The following is a 21,352-nucleotide window of genomic DNA, read 5'->3' on the forward strand; positions in this document are numbered from 1 at the left end:
AAATGAACTAAATCACAATAATGTAGAGCATAAACATTGAGAAAACTTAGTGAAAAATAAAAGAAATAGAAAAGGATACTGCCACAATATAGAACAGATGTATAGAGAATCCGCTACATAGATGTAATAATAACTGGTACTACATGTAGGTATATTATTTAAGTTAAAATGGTTATCCATATTGCAGTAGAATAGTTAAAGAGATAAGACATGTTTATTTGCCAACACATTGAAGACCAAGAACACTTAACTACACTAATAAAATAATGGTCTTAGTATTACTAAGTGAAGAGCGTAGTAGTTCAAATAAATCATATCAAAATCAAAATAGAGAACTTATAATATATATTAATTCCAGTAAGAACATAAGTTAACCGTCAGATGTAAGATATAGATAACAATCAGTACCTGCATGACAGATTGTAATTAATAATTAGATAATAAATACCAAATATTAGGAAAATTAATATAATATTGGCACCAATTGTAACCACTGGCAATAAGAACTGCAAGTAATAGACATAATTAAATATTATGAAGAACTGTCAACTTAAATAAAAGCTGCCCAAGAATAACTGTTCATCAAAGGCATTGGTTTGACTTTATATTACATTATCAGTGTGTTTCTACTCAAAACAAAATAGCTCTTCATAATATATAAAAATAAAATATACAGTGGATAGACAAAAATATGGAAACACCTTGTGAAATGCATGTTTGAAAAGAAAGATTGATTTTAATGAAATATGTATTTGGCGCTGGCGTTTTTGACTACTGTCGGAGTACTGTTATGTGAGGTTGTCATTGCATTATGTCAGAGTTAACAGACCTCAAACGTGGGCAAATTGTTGGAGCACGTATGGTAGGTGCTTCCGTAAGCAAGGTAGCCGAGGTGTTTAGTGTTTCAAGAGGTACTGTATCGAAGATTTATTCCGCATATTTGAAAAGCGGAAAAACATCATCTGCTAAATCGCAGCGCGGACGAAAGTGTGTCCTGAGTGATCGTGACAGACGATCATTAAGGGCAATCATGACGAAAAATAAGAAGACCACAGCTGCAAAAGTTACTGCTGAAATGAATGTTGTGTTACCGAACCCTGTGAGTACCAAAACAATTAAAAGGGAGCTTCATAAACAGGGAATTGCTGGCCGTGCTGCAATTGAGAAGCCACTCATCAGTGATGCTAATGCCCGTAACAGGAAAAGGTGGTGTTTAAGTCATAAAGCCTGGACTATAGAGCAGTGGAAGCGAGTAATATGGTCTGACGAGTCTTCTTTCACATTGTTTCCCACTTCTGGCCGAGTTTACGTCTGGAGAACGGCATCTCAAGCCTATAATACAGACTGCTTGTTGCCAAGAGTGAAACATGGCGGGGGTTCTGTTATGGTTTGGGCAGCCATGTAGTGTTTCTCTGCTAGCCCCATGATAACTGTGTCAGGGCACATGACTGCCAAGACTTATGTGAACATTTTGGCCGATCAAGTTCATCCCATGGTACAAACTTTGTTCCCCGATGGTGATGGTGTCTTCCAAGACGACAAAGCTCCTGTTCACACAGCTCACATTGTCCAGGACTGGTTTTCTGAGCACGAGGATGAGTTGTCTCATCTCCCCTGGCCACCGCAGTCACCAGACCTGAATATCATCGAACCTTTGTGGTCTACATTGGAACGGAAAGTGCGTTCTCGTTATCCACCGCCAACATCGTTATCTGAACTTGCCACCGTTTTGCAGGAAGAATGGTATAATATTCCCTTGGCAAACATACAGGAACTGTATTTATCCATTCCGAGAAGACTGCAAGCTGTTTTGGATGCCAACGGGTTTCCTACACCATATTAAGCAAAGAAACATGTTTTTTTAAAGGTGTTTCCATATTTTTGTCCAACCCCTGTATCTAGCAAAATATGAGTATACGATGCATATAGTAACAGTAATCAGGTATACCAATATAAAAGATAGAAATGTGAAATTCATGATTTTTGATAAAAAGATAATATATCATATATTAATTAATACAGTTCAATGATAAAAAAACAACTTAGATGATAGTATTAATAATATCGTATGATCATCATGAAATGTTCACATATAAACCTCAAATCTAATGGAAAAGGTCACTAAAAAAATAGATATTCCAAAACAATTTGTAATTTAGTAGACAATGAGTAAGAAATATTACAATTAGAAAGACTTCACAAAAAATTTTCTGGAAAAATTGAGCAGAAATACCTCATTACGAAGAAAAAAGTAGGTTAAACCGCCTGTACAGTCGGCTTTGCGCAACAGAGCTCAACATGTGGCAAAATCGTTTTACAGGCAATGTAAAAAACGTCATGTGAAGAAGAGTTACAGCAATAGGATAACGGTAAAAAAAATGAATTTAAAATAGTGACATACAGAAAAGAACCAGAAAAATAATAATTTGTTAATTATTAAAAACTAATTAGAATTTGAGGAAATTTGAATATGCATACAGGAACATATAGGGCCATAGAACAATATGATATAATTAAAATAATAATTACTTGTTGAGTACGACGTGTTTAAGATGAGAAAATTTGTCTCGGTTTTCCACTGTAATTATAAGGTAATGTCTCCCTCCTTTCTTCATACCTTCGTAGTGTAACAATAGCACACTCGGCGCATATTCGAGAGGTCCAGGTTGCAGTTCCGGCGAGGGCACTGTACATTTTTCACGTATTCCCGCTTCAAAATAGCCTAATGACTCTACAGTGGCGCCCGAACTAAAAGGTGGTAGATGATGACTCTTCACTACCGGGATTTGACGGTCTCCTAATCCCCAGTAGCTCTTTAAAAGGAGGGAGTATATAAGGTATTTTCTCCCTCCTTTCTGCATGCCTTCATGGTGTACCGGTAGCACTCTCGGCGCGTATTCGAGAGGTCCGTATTCGAGTCCCTGCGTGTGTATTGCACATTTTTCATGTCTTCTTGCTCCAGAATAACCTAATCACTCTACCTAATATAAAAAAATCAACTTTGTTTGAAAATAAGTTTTTCAAAATTAACCCTTTTTTTTAATTAATATTGTTGTAAATTTCTATTAAATATTTAAATCATTTTGATACATTGCTGTTTTTGTGTTGTGCTGTGCTGTTGTGTATTACATTATTTATTTAATTTTTCATTTAGAGTGATAAGTTTTAAAATGTATTTTTGTGTCATTAACTTTGTGGTCATATACTTTGTGTATAAGGTCTGTTATCTTGTACCTAACTGTAAATTCTTGATTCTAAATTCAACAACGTTTAAACTGTAGAAATAGCTCAACGAGACGCTTTCGAAATGTAGGCAGAAATGCTTTTAATCAGCCTTAACAACAAAAATGTCGTAAATTTGACATAATTTAATGATTTTTCGCCAATGTGGTGACTTTTTTCCAAGTATCTTAAAATGCATTAGCTGCGATTTTTCCCTAAACGTACAGAAACTCATTAAACGGCAGTGCGATTCCGAGAGCCAAGTATAATGAATTGCTAGTCAGTTTTCAACAAGACTGCTGTTCACAGAGACCCATAGAATCCTATCACATTTTCAAAGAGGCATGTAACCCTATCATAAAGTCAACTTAATTGACAGATTATAGTTAATGTTCTGTGGCAGACTTAATGTAAAGTAAAATAATAAAGCGTTGAAAAACCCTAACGACTGTAACAGTAACATTTTGCCTTCTGCTTTAGGAAATGTACTTCCCTGTTAGCCATATTCCTACTAATAATTATATATAGTGGTAGTACATTATGTTAATACCTACATCGAATTTTCTGGCTTCTGATTTAATTCGTCATTTAGAAAGCGGGAACCGTAACGAAACGAACATTACAAATATATTCAAAACAGAGGAATTTATTTATCCTTCCCCCCCTCCACACACACAGTCTGAAGAGTTTTAATTTTTTGCTTTTCCATTTAGGTGACTCTTGAAGGTGAAGCTCGGTACCGTAACGGTAGCGGCCACGTGGTGTTGGACACTTTCCAAGAGTTCAATGAGGTGCAAAAGGAGAATAAGGCCTTCAAGAGCACCGTCCGACCCAACACGAGATATGCGGTTAGGGTATGTACAGTCAACAAAGCGGGATGTGGACCTTCCAGTCGCCCCACAGACAAATCCAAGTGCATGTCACCCCCATCGGGTAATATAGAGAACTTTTAGTGTTTTTTTTATTATTTTCACAAATCATTCATCATACATCTGTCATCATAAACCGACATTTTGTACTGTGCTCCTTTAATATCATATATTTGAAATGTGTTTGTTTATTAGCCTTGAATCTACAGTAAGCGCTTACCTTTCAGCATGACTCTTTTGATAGCATTAACAAAATGGCAACATTTAGGGTTAAAAAAAGTATTAAGTTAAGAAAAGTATTAAAAAAAGTATTATTTAAGTAGTATATCAGTAGAGTTTAACTTATATAAACATTTGGTTTTGTCTTTTTAGCTTTATTATTAAGCGGTGATATTCTTCTCAGTTACGCCATATGCAATTAAACATCAAAATTACAAAAATTTTAAAAGCAGTATACGTTTCGAATCACAAACGGTTAAGAGGTGGCATACATTTTGCTGTTTTGGTCAGTCTTCTCTTAGTTCATCATATCAATGTTCAGTTTTCTTACTAAGATGGCTTTACAAAACTTTGTTCTTTCATTAGTAATATTTTATGTGTTTATTTATTAAATATTAAATATCGTGTGCTTGGCTTTTACGCCACATAAAATTCGATTCAACAACAAAATCACATATATTGACAGAAACAAAATTCCCAAAACAAAGAAAAAATTGTTAGAGTAATGAAATTTTGACAATACATTTGTCTAGGTAACGTATTTAATTGATTAAATTTTGAAGATTACCATTTAATACAAGGGCGAGTACAGCAATTTGAAATGCTGGTACATTAATAGTTGGTGTAACCGCCAGAATTTTGAATGCAAGCATTTAAATGTGCATGTATTTGTGTCGTTCAGATCCCGGATGTCATTTTGTGGGATGGAGTTCCATGCTGTTGCACTTGGTCAATGCAGGGACGTTTAATCTGGTTGTGAATGACGCTGGAGTTGTCGTCCCATGCGTGATCGATTGGAGAAATATCTGGTGATTTAGCACGCCAAGGCAACATCTTCACACTCTGTAGAGCATGTTGGTTTACAACAGCGGTGTAAGGGTGAGAGTTATCCTTGTTGGAAAACACCTCCTTGAATGCTATTCATGAATAACAGCAGAGCAGGTTGAATCACCAGTCATACGCCGAACACGACAGTTTTCCCTATCAGTAGTGCCTTGTTGGCTGCCCGGAACTAAGCCAGTATCTTCCCTAAACCACTGTAGACAACAATAATGCACAGTGGATGTGATGCAGCGAGAACTGAATCGTCATCGAACTTAGAACTGGCGCGAAGCGATTGTGTATGTGGACAGAATGTAAGTGCCGGTCGTTAGAGTTGTACGTGTATATAGTAAGCTCTTATGTACAGTGTGTGTGTCTTGTATATAATAAAGTATCATATGGATTAATAGTGTCGTGAGTAAAAAATACCTACTGAAGACGTAACAAAGGGTGGAGATGAGTATTGAAAAAAATGAAGTGCTTTCGCAACGTGCTTTACACAGCCTTGCAATGCTAATGCTGGAGAAGCTGCGGCGGACCCCTACAGAGATGCGAAAATCATGTGTACGGTCTCCGCAAGTTATTGTTTCAAAGCTTTTACGATGTGTCACACAACATGTTTACGATTTTTTGCGTCGGGACAATACGTCAGACTACTCCTGAGCTCTCGACAAGAGAGACTTAGACTGCACTTGAACTCTCGACTAGAGAGACCTAAAATGTTCTTGAGCTATCGACTAGAGAGACCCTCGTTGGCAGGCTCGTTGGCAGTTCCTTTCATTAACTGTCTATGCTATTCAGAGCCGTGCCTACATATTTTTTCACCTGAAGCAAAGCGGTAAATGTGCGCCCCTGTATACAATGAAGATTATTTATTTACCTGTTTGTGGGGGGAGGGAATAAATAAATACATAATACTAAATGATTTTTGAAATATTCAATATTGATTGTTTAAAAGTTTTGGCTTTTACATGTATTAAATTCTTTGTTTCATTTATTAAATTGTTTGAAATTTATTAATTCTGAATTTAAAAAAGTTTCCTCGTTGTGAAACATTAGTTCTAAATTTTTTACTTTATGTGTTTAATATATATGTGCATTAATGCATATATATACATATAATCATGCATGTAGAACAAATTAACTATATTTACATATATTTTATGCTCATTAAAAGTAACTATTTCTAGTGAAAATACAATAACTCTTACAGTAATATTTAATTATAACTTTGTATGGTCCACAAAGTGAAACATATATAATAATTAACAATTATGGGTACTTACGGAAAATCCCTTCGACCACAAGAGACGGCGCCAATCGCGCCAAATAAAAAAATAAATAAAAATAAAAAATAAAAAAAAGTTTACTAAAGACAAGAAAAAACGTTCTTTTCTTATTATTCTTTCAACTTTATTATATTATCATTGAATTATATTTAATTTTTCATTAAAAAATATCCATTATTTTTTATTAAGGAGATATACTGTAAAAGCAATTATTTTTGCTAGGTTTTAATATAATCGCCAGTAAGATTCCGTGAGTTTGGGAATGTTCAACAGCATGTTCTTCTGTAGTAGGCAGGTAACAAATTTTAATCATTTTTTTTTTCGAAAATGAGTGATACAGGGAAAGTCTTTACTCAAGAATAATAACTAACACGTGTAATCAAAGTTACACCAAACCCAGTGTGCCTGAAGAAGATTTTCCATTTTCGGCCAAAAATCACGTAGTTTGGCGTCTTCTCTTTAGCAAGCATAATTTAATTTTTCTTGCTTTTAAGGATGCAAAATCATCAATAATATTTTTAAATCTATTTGATTACTTAACTCAAGTTCTATAATGAGAATGGCCATGTTTGAAAGTTTTTCTTGGCCTAGTGAATGTCTCATGTAGTTCTTAATTATTTTAAGTTTGCTAAAGCTACTTTCGCAACCAGCTACAGTTACTGGCAACGTTAAAAAAATTCTTTGCGCTGCTTCCGAATTCGGATGGGACTGAACTAAATTATAATCGTAAATTATTTTTAAAAGTTCTAAGCTTGTAGCTGCTTTTGTGTTCGGAATTATTGAAATAGCATGGTTTTTATAAAACTAGATACTTCTGGCTGAATTTCTTCAGCATTCATATGATTCGGATATTTAAGTGCTAAGCTGCTGCCTTTAAATTACTTAAATCTAATGAGATTAATTGTTCACCAGTTAGAAACTGAAAATCGGAAGAGATTTCATTTAAGTTTCCGTATCGCCATTTCAGTTGTGAAATTAAAACGTCGAAAACATCAATTTTCTTTTTTTGAAAAACTATAATTTATATCAAATGATTCCTGACAATTTCATTTATTAACTTTTCGTTTTCGTTTCTCTTCAAATTCTGATTCCTTAAATAAAATTAAAGGTGCTTGGTAGCATCATCCTTACTTTGCAAATGTTTAATCTATAATATATTAGCAATACTAACGGACTTGTTGATGACAGTAAGCGATGTAGTATTTTCCATGTTTTCAATAATTCCAAAGTGTAAAAAATTCAAAAATTCAATAAATCGAAAATGTAGAGAGTAACTCTATACCAGGAGTTCTTAACACTATTTTTGCCGCATGCAGCCCTTTCCCAGACGCTAAAAGATCATTTCCCTCTTTTCCCCAAAGCTCGAAAGTATAAACGTTTATCTAGATTTCGAGATTTTTAATATGTTTTATAAAATTAAACAAGAGAAAGTGTAGAAAATGTCTATAAATGCCAGAACTTAAATTAGTTTTTTATATTCATAAGGTAAAACTAAATACTGAACAGATAAATAAAAGGCTTACCTTTTTCCCGCCCCTCTGAAACTATGAAATTCTTTTGTAGAGGGAAGTTCCGCCCTGATTGAGAAACCCCGCTTCATGCAGTATTTGTTTTAACTGTGTATTTACACTGAAGGCATACAAAAACTGAAAACGAAATTCACGATCTCTTCTTTTTATGTCTTCCTACAGAAATTCTTGACAAACTGATTTTAAGTGTCACGACTCTATGCAGAATCTGCAGCGTTAAATACTCATTATTATACCTTATCCAGAATTGGAAATTCGACAAGGGAACAGCCTGCATTAAATTTTCAATCTTTTTAATACATCATGTATGATTGCATACAAATACAATTCGAATGAGACTTAAAATATATGTCTTTCCTTGAAAAAAAATCTTTGTTTTGGTATTTAAAAACACGCTAAAAGAAACACAGAAACAGTTTCGCAAATGTTGACTTCAAACGTTTAATATTATTTTCAATGGCAAAAGCAAATATTTATTTCATATGCTGAGGCTCTGATGTTTGATATTTGTCTTTGATTGCTTAGACTGAATACTTTGAGAAATATTTTGAATGCGTTTTCTTCTCTACTTTATCTTCACAGTTCCTTCTTCGATGCCAGAATTTGAACTGAACACAATAGAAGGTCACGAGAAATGTCATCAGCTGAAGTTGAAACTTCAGAAAGTTTCGGAAAGGAATGGTTTCATTAGGTAAGCAAAATAGAACACCCATTAAGAGGAAATGTTCAGTAATAAACCACATATCTCGTAATATTGTTTGATATAGTTACTATAACATTACGTTTCATAGTTCTGTAATCATACCTAAATAATTAACATTATAGTTGTTAAGATACAATAAGACGCCGAACAAATATTAATTTAGAAGTCGAACAACAAAAATCAGCGTTATACACTCACTTCCAAAAGTTAAGAACGGAGAGGAAAATGCTAATTTTCGGAAGCCAATCAAAATTGAAGAGGATGCAATTCGCTGCAGAGGTAGATGGAAATATGCAAACATGTTAGATAGCAGCCAATCGCGCTTTCATGTCAAGAAATATGCAAAAAAGGCAGTCTTATAAGAAACCAGCTTTATGAAGGGTTACAAAAGTTGATTGTAAGTGCTGATAGAAGGTGTTTAAAACTTTCGTACCATTTGCTTTCAAGACATACGTGTTTCTATGGCTTCCAGAAGACGAATGGAAGATTCTGAGCGCTGGCGTGCTGTGGGGCGCATTGAAGCCGGACAGTCGATCACAGATGATGCTCTTTGCTTCGGCGTTCATCATTCTGCAATTTCACGTTCATGGAAACAATTCCAAGCCACACAGACAATTGTCTGAAGACCCGTAGCCGGTCGCTAAGGGTTACAACCCCATCGGAAGATCGATATATTGCTATTGTAGCCAAGCGGAATCGCAGAGCGACCTCCACACGTGTGACATCTATGGTTACAGCATCCATTGGTAAGGCGATATCTGCTGCTACTGTGCTCCGAAGATTACATATGAGTGGACTGTACGCCCGGGTACCTCGAGTTTATGTTTCTCTATCCGTCCAATCAAGAGCAGCACGATTACAGTGGTGCCGGGAACATGTCAATTGGAATGTGTCTGACTGAGGCAATGGCATGTTTACTGATGAGTAAAGATTTTCTTTGAAGCCAAATGACAAGTGTATAAGAATGTGTGAACAACGAACACGTAATCAGCCCCAAAACATCACCGAACATCACGCATTCCGAGGCGGAAGCATTATGGTGTGGGCAGGGATTTCATTAGGATACCGCACCGACCTGCACATCTTTAAACGGGGTTTTTTGACGGCTGTCTGGTATTGAGATGAAGTTTTAGAACCCATTGTGAGATTGTACGCTGCAGCAGTTGGCCCTACTTTGGTTTTAATGTACGATAACGCCCGTTCCCATAGAGCTGACATAGTCGATGATTACCTGGAGAGTGAAGGGATTGCGCGTATGGCATGGCCAGCATATTCGCTCGACCTTAATCCCTTTGAAAATCTTTGGGATGCTCGGCCGTGCTGTATGTTCACGTTTCCCACCTCTAGCCATTCTTATTGAGCTGGAAACTGCTCTACAAGAAGAATGGTGATTGCTTAATTCTGCGGTGGTTGACCACCTAATTCAAAGCCTGGTCACAAGGTGTAAACTTTGCATACAGATGAGGGGGGGGGGATCACATACCCTATTAATGTCCTTTTTTTATTTTCATTTTATACATAATTCTGTTTAAGTCTCCAGTATGTCATTATCTGATAACTTACAAAAATGTAATATTGTTTTCATTTCTGTATACAATTATTGATTTTGTTTTATGCATAAATATATGTGCTACTTTCCTGCCGAATTTTATGTCAATCAAAGCAGTATTTGTCGATTTTTTTTTTTTTTTTTTTTTTTTTTTTTTTTTTTTTTTTCATTTTACATCTTTGTGCTTAACTTTTGGAAGTGAGTGTATTTTCAAATTTCCACAGAACTAGTTTCGATGGTTCCTGTGAAAATTTGAAAATATAACGCTGATTTTGTTGTTTGACTTCTATAGTTTTTATCATTAGTTATGCAATGTTAAAGAAATTCAAGGTAAATATTTTTATTCTATTTCAGATTTAAACCTTCAATATTAATAACAATAGTGTCATCTATATATCCATAGGTAAACCGAAATTTTTCTACTACGCTATAGATCTGCAGTGTGTAGTGTGTGTATTCTTCATGAAGGCACATTCACACACACATTCTTCACATTCAAATTAGAAAGAGATTCCATATGACTATTGAAAACGTCGTACACTGCGCACACACACGCACAAAAAAAAGGTGATAGATAGTTTGATAGCGAGTCCGTTCCAGTGGCGTAGGGGGAGGTCAAGGGGGTGTATGATGCCCCGGACGCTGCTCGCAGAGGGGCGCCAAATGATCTCCAAGCAAGATTTTACGGAAAGTTTCAGTTTTTATTTTGATCGATTTCTGGAAAATATATTTAAAATTAATAATTATTGTAATATAACTAATTATTTATTTTTCATTATTGATTTATCATTTAAAATGTGTAATAAAATGTTTGCAGTATGTCAACCAAATATCTCCGCATACAATACGTTCTTTCTTACCAGTTTATTTTTCTAAAATAGAGATATATTTTTATTTTTTTGAAACGAAATGCACGTATAGGTCCCGCTTTTTATTTTAAAACAATAACACGGCCTTCTCCCGAATTTTTCAAACATATCCAGTTTCCAAAAACCGATTTCATAGTCTGGAAATGACATTGTGGGAAACTCCTAACGCTTCCGCTACAATGATGGCCTATGCCCTTCCTCGCTACCGATTCAACTCAGTCATCTTGCTGAGACATCGTACATTCACTGCTACAAAGCATTCAACGCATGTCAATTGTTTTTAATCTCCTACTACAAAAGGAATGCTTCAGGTCGCTCCTTTATTCCTTATCTAAAATTCATAGTTTTTAACGCATAGTCCTTATCTAAAACGCGTAGTCACAGACTAAATTTGTATATTCTCAACTGTGTAAACGTTATAATTTTCCTTTATAATCGCTTGTATTTCCTTTTGTTAAAAAAGGTTGTCGATTATATGGTTATTTCATACCGAACTCACAATATCCCCTAATTGTTTTGAGCAGTGTATGTGACTGTAAGATGTTATTCCGTAGTAGAAAAGAAACTGACCTAAAAAGTCCATTACTGATCTAACCTTTATAATAAGGTATGGAGAAAATACTAATTCAGAAGCCAAACAACAAAAATCAGCGTTAGATTTACAAAATTTTCACAGGACTAGTTTCGATGGTTTTACCGAATCACCATCTTCAGCAGCAAAACCGCAAAATGAATGCAATATTTTGCGGTTTTGCAGCTGAAGATGGTGGTTCGGTAAAACCATCGAAACTAGTAATGTGAAAATTTTGTAAATCTAATGCTGATTTTTGTTGTTTGACTTCTGAATTAGTATTTATTCGGCGTGTTATTGTGTCTTAAGTATGGAGAAAATGTTTTTCCAAACCTAAGAATCGCACTTCAAATATTCCTTACTATTTCATTATCAAATGCTAGGTATGAACGTTCGTTCAGCAAATTAAAATAAACTTTGATGTATTTACAATCAACTATGGGACCTAAGTCATCAATTATTTTTAAATGTGGAAAAAGAAAAATTTGAAATTATCGACTTTGATGAAGTAATTGATATATTTGCTTCATACAAGGCAAGAAAAATGTATACGTAGTAATTAATTATATTAATGCATTATAATATCATATTATTATTAATAAATATATCTACTTATATATATTAAGCTTTTAGTTATTTAAAAATTTTACTTTTTTAAAAACAATTATATAAATTTGTAAAATAAATAAATAAATGCCTTTTTAACTAATTCTAGATCATCGAATGTCTGATTTTTTCGCCGACACAGATACATTTCCGAATCGAATGTTAGTGTAGTTAGGTAGTAACTGTTCTTAATATATTTTAGAGTATTTTATGGCAGATTCAGCATTTTATTTTTAATTGCATTATTTTCTTATGATGAATATATTCTATACATTATATTATTGTAAGTGTTTTTTTCGGGGAGGGCTCCAAAAAAGTATTTTGCGCCGGGCGCCAGTTATGCTCGCTACACCACTGGTCCGTTCTACTTGACCGATTGACGAAATTTAATTTTCATTTTTCATATGTCAAAAGCGCGACTTAATTTCGCCAAGTGAATTGGCTCCAAGTGAAAAATATACACCAAGATATTTTAATTTCTCGGTAAGTTTCTAACCAAATGTTATAAAATTTTATATTTTAGAGATATTTGAGTCGTAGAATCAAAATATTAAAAACCAAATTCGGTGTATCATTTCAGAAAAAGTTCGATTTTGTGTCAGAATACCTATGTTAGAACAATGCTATATAAAAATCTTATATCCCTAATAAGGTTTATAATGCTATCTAAAATCTTTATAATTAATATTATATCCTTATATAGTAGTGCTTGGCCCACCAGCGGCCGAGTGGCAAAGTCGCTGAACACTGTCAGTTCGGTCCGGGGTTTGAATCCCACTAACGGGCTGGCTGCATAGCGTTTTCGTGGTTTCCTCCGTGAATAACGGGGGTTGACTCAGGCGAACGCCTGGGAAGCACTGGTTAGAATCTGTACCTAGGCAGTCTCAACCACGGGGGTATATAATTTGGCTTCACAGGACTAGAACCCGAGTATTGTACTTAGGTTGGTTCAGGCTTGGCAAGGACCGTACTGGTACTGTCGTGTCTGTTCCTCTGGCTGTGGTGGAGCTACATCGTTCGTAGATCACGACCTTCTCGATGGGGGTTTGGCCCTCAGAATCCCAGTGACGGGGACTGACGGAGTAAGGCAAGGCACCGAGACGATTCTATTCGATGCTGAGGGAGTGGTGTCCCGAAGCAAAGATGATTAAGCGATTATTTTTGTATTTAGTTTCAACGTTTTCGTCCTTGCTAAGGTTACGTATAAAGCCGGACAGTGACTGCGGGGGGTCTGCTCTGCCGTTGAGGGGGGTTTCCGAAGTTTGGATACATTAACTCTGTATGGCAGACCCATGGTCATCCTTTAGTTCGGGGCTCCTTGCTTTGGTGTTCTGTGTAACGTGTATATGGAGAACCAGTTCCCTTAGAAAGTCCTCCACGAAAGCATTCCTTTCCTTAGGCAGATAGCCCTAGAGACTTTGCCATAATTACATAAATCAAGCCTAAGTCGTGTTTTTGAGGCATGAGAAAAGCTGATTAAATTTTATCTATCGACAAAGTAGAACGGGAGATGTAGAACTATCTTTTTTGTTGTTGTTGTTTTGTGCAGAGTGTACGTGTTTTAAATACAGGAATCATATTTATTTAAAATGGTTACGTTTAAAATGCAGAACTTCAAAGCTTAATGAAAATTGCCGTTATATTATTGTGTTACCGAACAGCTAAAGAAAAATATTGCTATCTATGCTCCAAAGGTCAAAGCAATGTGACGGGGAGAAAGTTCCAGTAATAGTCGGAAAACCCGATGACTCATTTAACTATATGTTTATTGACTGAGATTCATAGTGCCTAAGCTAAGCTCTGTGTTCGAGTATGATACAAACTACGTCAACTAGGTAAATTAATTTGGCATTAATTACAAGTTAGCCATATCATTTGTATATAGAGTCTACATCATTTTTTAAAACGGATGCGAATACATAATTCTGTCTTATCTCAAAGAAAGCATTCAAATATTGTTACTATGCACTCTTTAAGGCATTGCATATCCTTTACAGTTACCCTTTTTCATAACTCAAATTGGGGGCAAAATTCCTAACTCAAAAAATTCAAAATTATCTAACTCAAAAACTCTAACAGGCCAGAATTTCTTTTAATAAATTAAAAATTAATAAATGTTTAATGAAATATACTTTAGATAAAATGTTTTATTAACAAAATAAAAATATCTTAAATGAATTTTAAATTTCGCTTGCTAAATGTTTATCAAAACTTACATCGCAAAAGCAAAAAATACATATTTCAAATTGATACATATCCTGTATCTGAAATCTAAAGTTTGGTACTTGCAAGACATTTTTATTGGTTGCGCTTCGTAAGACAAATATACTGACAGCTAAATATTATGTTTTTCAACTGCCATTTATTTCGCATAATTCTGATATTAACATTTAATTAACAATTAAATGATTTTGTTTAAATTCAACTCAGAACCAACAAAGTATGAAAACTGAAAGAATTTGAAAGCACAGTTACATAGTCTATTACGTTACATAGGGCAGGGGCCTCCAAATTAGATTGCAAGCGGGCCGAATAAACACTCTGAAAACCGTTCAGAATATTTTTAACAAAACAAAAATTTTGACTAACAATAAAAAATTATTTTAATTCCGCCCAACCGAGATAGTAGTTAGTAGCGCTAACTGCCATACCGAAGGGCCCGGTTTCGAATCCCGGAGAAGACACGGATGCCTGTAAATGAATAGTGTCTGTACGGCATGGAGGCACTCTAAATATGCGGCGAACCGAAAGTACTCTCGAGAGTTTGGATGCCAGGGAAGACAGGGTGGGAGACACTTGGACACGTCCTTCAAAATTGGGGTCGATACCGAACAAAGTCCTATTGTTATCTATATGGTGTTCAAGGCTCTTGCCAACGATAGGCGCAATTTTGACCCCCTGCCACGATGAATTTCGTGGGCTGGTTCTGATATCAGAGACCTGATCTGATGTTACTGTCATTCGGGTTAAATTACATGCAGGCCGAATGCACGATCTAAAAACAACTGACCAGACAGAATTTTTTTAGCAAAATGAAAAATTTTACTAACAATAAAAAGCCGCCCAGACGGTATAGTGATTAGGAGAGTAATCCGCTGAATTGGCTTCCGACCCAGGTATAGATATATCTATGCAGAATTGGTTACGAACTCAGCGGGAGTGAACCACTAGCTGCCAGGCCGCAGCCCTGGGCAGCCCCGGCTGAGCAGACGACACTTATAAAATGCAAAACAGAAATATGCATGTGCAATACAAGGCACTTGAAGAAGAGTACAATCAAAATATATGTGTATACATAAAAATACCAACTCATACAGATATATACACACATACATATATATTCCGAAACAAATAAAAAGTATTCATACTCTCACTCATATTCATATATACATCTATACATATAAGTTATCATGATAGTTAAAGCTTACATGAAGCATGCCATTGAGGTACGCTACGATCCTTAGTATAAATTAAGTACCATAAATAAAAGATATAAACATGTACAGATACAGTACAACTTTGTGTATGGAAACCTGGCACAGCATAAATACAAAATTACATATTGAACATACATATCACATACTCTGTTGTTGACATATTGAACTAGCTTATATAGTTCTAACGTGCATACTGCTATGCTTTGCAGAGCAAGTGATCTGTTTTCAGGTTAATAAATGTGCCAGTTCAAGAAGAGTTAATTCCATACTGAAGGTGCGATATCTATTTCTAAGAGAACTGCGCTTAGAAATGGCATTGTTAGAACGTAATGTGTGTTACATACTACTCAAGTTTATACTTAATGACTACTATCTTCCAGCGTCGGAAGAGTAATTGCTAGTAACAATAGTCAATTATTGTTTTCAGTTTCCGCTGGGCAACTCTGTTACTTTGTAGATTCTGGAACCAATTTGGCCAGAATCTGGCTCCTGGTTGCTTGAGGCTGTTAAGTGCTGTGTGTGGGCAGGAGAACACAAAATGGTCTGGATGACCCTCCTCCCCACATTCGCAGTTATCATTCTCTCTCAAGCCAAAGCGGCAGAGGTATGAAGGGAAGGGCCCATGACCAGTGAGGAAATACGTCATGTAATTGCTATTAGTTTGGATTGTTGAGTGGTTAGGAGCCTGACTGCGATACCGAAGGGCTCACGTTCGAATACCGGAGAAGGCATGGATGTAAAATTTTCTGTCCCTTCACAGGAGATGACGGTGGCCGCCTATTAGGTGCCGCCACAATAAAACAGTCACCACTTCTGGCCTTAGGAGTGGACAATGCCATTGTAGGCAAGTGCCCACTACTGGGAAAAAAATAGCAAAGAAAAATATTTTAATTATAAATTGTAAGCTTTATTTACTAAATATTTATCGAAACATTAATAATAATATCCTAAAGGAAGAAAAGAACAAAGCTATATATATTTGGCGTCTGATGTCTACAGTTTGGTACTTAAAAGTAATTTTAGTTCGTTACATCTGGTAATTCAAATATGCAGCTAAATGTTAAATTATCAAAGTGACGTTTATTTAAAATATGTGTCACATGTTCAATTAATGATTAAAATAAGTTAATTTAATTTAAACTAAAAATTAACAAATTTGAATTTTCAAAGAAAATTTTCCAACCGGAAGAAAACTTAAGAATCAATACTTACAACCTACTCTCTTTCTCATATTTATTAAATTTTTCTTCTACACATAAATGAAAATACCATACCTTTGTATATTTATAATTATTACCTTTTTCTGCTTCTTACTTAAATATGAATGTCCAATTATTACTCTCATCAATCTCAGTATTACAGTGTATGCGTTAAAAATATTTTGTAAATTATTGCAAAAATTTCTATCATATTTTTATTATTAATGATGCAGATGTTACCGAGTGATAGTCATCAGACTGGCAAAGGGTGACTCCATTTCTGTTTTGCCTCGGAATCCAGACAATATGAATCTCACGTCCTACGAAGATGTTCACCAAGAGGGTGGACACAGAGGAGCTTACCTCGCAGAGGCTTTCGACAGGTAAATATTTAAGCAATGAGTTTTTTTAACAATAGAAAACCCTCTTTTGTGCTCATAAATTGCTTTAACAACGTAGTTTAAGTATGCTGATTTGAGTTTAAGTATGCCTTTTCGATGTGAAAGTGTCAGTCGTAATTATTTTATTTGTGCAGGTTAAGGGGTTTAAAAATGACATTGTTTTCTAACAAATTTCAAATGTTGAAAAAATTGATTTTTTGAACTGATTTCTGGATACAATTTATATAAATTTCATAATTTCAACTTACATTCAATTAAAATTCATTAAACTCATTCGCTTAAATTGCTTTACATTTTGTTTGCAAATTCTCAAGTTAATTTTTGGATGTGTTTTTTTGTTAACTTATTACGTGCTTCGCCCTTAAGCACTACACGGAAAGGGAGGGATGCCCCGTAGAGGTCATTTTAAGGAAATTGGCCCGTTACCGCATGGGGAAAACGCCACTGCAGCCAGCCCGTTCACCGGGACTCGAACTCCTGACTGAACTAACAGTATTCAGCGGCTTTTACCGTTCGGCCGCTGGTGGACCTATTAAATGTGTTTGAAGGTTAAAGAACTAGTTGAATGATTTTGAGGATAATAAGCACTTCTAATTCTTCTGTAGCATGATATAAATGATCCATTTTCTTTCCATATCAGAGTGAAAGTTTAATACAAATTATTCCTTGTATGAATAAGTCTGCTACGAGGTTTATTGGAATTTCTGTATATTGATTGGCATGTACAACAATATCTGGTATAAAATTTAATTTAATCAAAATGTCAATGAGGCATTGTTTTACCTGGTTTAGATTTAAAAAAATCCCTTCTTTTAATATAGCACCAGATAGCAGAAGACCAAATAATATAGAAAGTAGAAGACTACCATTGCATTCACAAAAGGTAATTAAACTAAATAAAGTTTTCTTCATTGGCAAACATTCCTTCGGAATGCTTTGTAAAATCCTTTAATGGCTTATTTTAATCTTCGATATTGCCGAGATGGTAGTCGTGCCAATCTCTGCTTTATGAAATGTCAATACACTGCAGAGCTAAACCTGTGAAATAGACTTAGATTATATAAAAATCGTATTAAATAAAAAATGATTTCGTTGCAGCTTATTTTATAAGAGAGAATACTTACGAAAAATTTCTGAAGGAAAGATTCATTTTTACTTCCTTAAAACTGTCGTGATTGCGAAGTAAATAAAGTATTGTAATCACAAAAGATTTCGGTTAACGGTTTTCAATGGAAATATCCATTTCGACCGTTCTCGAATTCATTTGGACTATTTCTTTGCCTGACATTTGTATGTACGTGCAGAAAAGGACTCATTATGCAAAAATGGGTTGTAAAATATATTCAAAATAGGCATTTTTCGTGACGCCTGTACTTACGTATGTACCTCGCGTAACTCAAAAATTATCAGCCCTGGAACTTTGAAATTTTCCTATAACATCTTGTTATGCATCTCTCTTTTTGGTTGCAAACGGCAGTTCCAAAAGTATGTTATGTGCATATACCCAGCCTCCTTACCTTATTTAAAAATCCCCAACCGGCCTTTATTTTCGCAAACGTTGATAACCGTAGTTATATAAGTTATATACTTTCAGTTATGGAAGTGTTTTAAGTGATGAAACAATTCATGTTTTGCTAATTTCAAACTTTAAAAAACTTAATTGTGGACAAATAACGATATATAACTGTTAATGCATTCTCCCGGTCCCTAGACTTGCGTTTCGGAAAGTTTTATGCTCGTTATGAAAAACTAAAAATACAAGAATTTTGATTCCCGTACGACAAAAACTTACCGGAATATTTAATTTCAAAATTTTTAACTTTTGATGTTATTTTGAACTTGCCTGGAGGGCTTGGTTAATTCAGTTAGAATAATTGGAGAAAATAAATGTAAATGAAGTGCAGCAAAAAAATGGGTATAATTTAATAGGCTGTACAAGGAAGTCATGTTGTGTTAACATAAGATTTTTTTTACAATAATCGATAAGAAACTTTACCAATACCTTGACCAACTCACTAATGCTAGTAAGAATGTTAGAAGTTGCTTTCGAGCAGAGTGTTATCAGAGTGCTCTCGAGCTGTGTTTTCGTAAAGTTTAGGGTTTTAACTGTGTAATATTAGCTGCAGTGTCCCTCCGCCCTTAGTAGACTGACAAGCGAGTTATATTTCATTCTAATGAAAATAGTACAGTAAAGTCCTAAATAAAACTTTTTATTAAACTTGAATTTAAATAGAAGGTACGCTTTTATACGTAGAAATAAAACCTCGCCAGTTGCAGGTAGTAAGCATTAAGTTGCATTTTAACATAAAATCGAATTGCAGTTTAAAAGTATCGCAGCCACATATTACAGAAATCAAGCTGACTCACTTTTAATAGCATGATTTAACGTCAGCTAGCAAATGGCTATTGCCGGAATGGTAAATATCAGAGCTGGATGGAAAGTAAAGCTACGAATGTCGTCGCCAAAAGCTGTATATCTAAAACAGTCAAAATTTTTCTTTCTCAAACACTCTGCAATATCAAATGCATCTTGGTGGGGCTAACGGAAAAGAGAAGTCATAGTAAAGATCCAAATCAAGCAAATTGATTAAATAACATGAAATACCTTTTTTATTGACTCTGAAGGGCATCTGCCTCTGATGCTACTTCAGTGCCGCTTGGGGCTGGTAGATGGCAGTAGCTACTGTTATTCTTAATCTTCCTTACTTATATCCAAATCAGGTCCTGGAATTTTACTGTGGCCAAGGAGCAATGACTTGCGCCTGACTTAGGCCTTTGGCTTAGGTGTTCGTCACCTTATAAGTGAGAGTAAGAATTGCCCCAGCTACGTATGAATTTTGATAGAAAATTTTCAAGGAACGTATCCGAAGAGTCTTTTATTCCGTCTTTCTGTAACACCAATCTCTCAAGAGAATTTTTCGGCTTGACAGCATTTTAAGTGCCCCCATGCCGCAAAGGTATTATATACTTACAAACATCCATACATTCTCCTAGTTTCGAAACCGGGCCCGAGGCTATATCACCTGGCACACCTCACCATCTTTCGGCCAGCCACCTTTCAGTGTGGCTGGCAGTATTTTATAGCCATAAATAACTCAGTAAAACTTAGTGGTCTGCGAATGTTTTCGAAATTGATAATTCGGACAGACGGAATGAAAATCTCTAGCTTACATGATGAATAATGTAAGTATGGAAAATAAATTCAATCTGTTCTACAGCTAGTTGTACTTTTTTTTCGACCGCGAGCTTATGTCTAGTCAATAAATAAATATTTGGATAGCATAAGTATCAAATTCTTATAAAATTTTAAAGCAAAAAAAAATGTTTTATTTATTTTTTATTTCTTGAAAGGGTGGTTGTCGGGAAAGAGGGGTATTTCCTCATGTTACAATTAATAAAAGCTGTGAATCTTTATTGTAATACATGAGCAATCACTTTCACTTTATATAGTGGCAACGAATCTGTTAAGTTTGATGTAGGGAAATTGCTTTCCTATAAAATTCTTCACGCAGATTAATATATTATTGTAGGCGATATTAATGTAGAAGAATTATCTACTGAGGAATGATATTTCACTCATAAAACTTAAAATGTTTCAAAAGTTGTTTTTGTCTCCTTCAGTAAAAAATAATTAAAATTTCAAGATCTTGTCCCAGAATCTAGAACAGAAAAAGGAACTTACTTCTATTCCCGTATTCCTGTTACATATAAAATAGTTGAACATTAGTGTTAGATGTAAATACTCGAAGATTAATAATATAGTCTTTCCAAAGGATCAAATCTATGCTTTTAAAATCTGTGCGATTCTGTCTGCTTGTTTATTTGTTTGTTTGTGACATTATCTCCTCCGGAACGGTGGCGAGTTCAGTTTCGAAAGAGGTAGACTGCGAAAAAAAAAGGCAGTTCTATATCTTCCGTTCTACAAGGCCGATTGACAAAATTCAAATTGCGTTTTTTATGTCTCGAAAGCGCGACTTAGGATATATATTAGATTTATATACAGCATTGATCTTTCCGAAATAACATATCAATTAATTTTTTTCCTATTTCAATTCTACGACCCAATT

General features: G+C 34.9%; 1 protein-coding gene across 1 annotated transcript in view; it reads left to right on the forward strand.

Annotated features, from left to right (window-relative positions):
* Positions 1–21,352, forward strand: part of LOC118187605 (tyrosine-protein phosphatase 69D-like) — a 393,140-nt gene that overhangs the window by 196,380 nt on the left and 175,408 nt on the right. Inside the window, exons 6-8 of the mRNA XM_035357863.2 lie at positions 3,936–4,155; positions 8,533–8,641; positions 17,118–17,267. Coding sequence (XP_035213754.2) covers positions 3,936–4,155; positions 8,533–8,641; positions 17,118–17,267 — 479 coding nt within the window. The remainder of the gene's footprint in view (positions 1–3,935; positions 4,156–8,532; positions 8,642–17,117; positions 17,268–21,352) is intronic.

This window comes from Stegodyphus dumicola, chromosome 2, assembly GCF_044657685.1.
Source record: "Stegodyphus dumicola isolate Sdum_Otavi_A_Nest chromosome 2, ASM4465768v1".
Classification (NCBI taxonomy): domain Eukaryota; kingdom Metazoa; phylum Arthropoda; class Arachnida; order Araneae; family Eresidae; genus Stegodyphus; species Stegodyphus dumicola.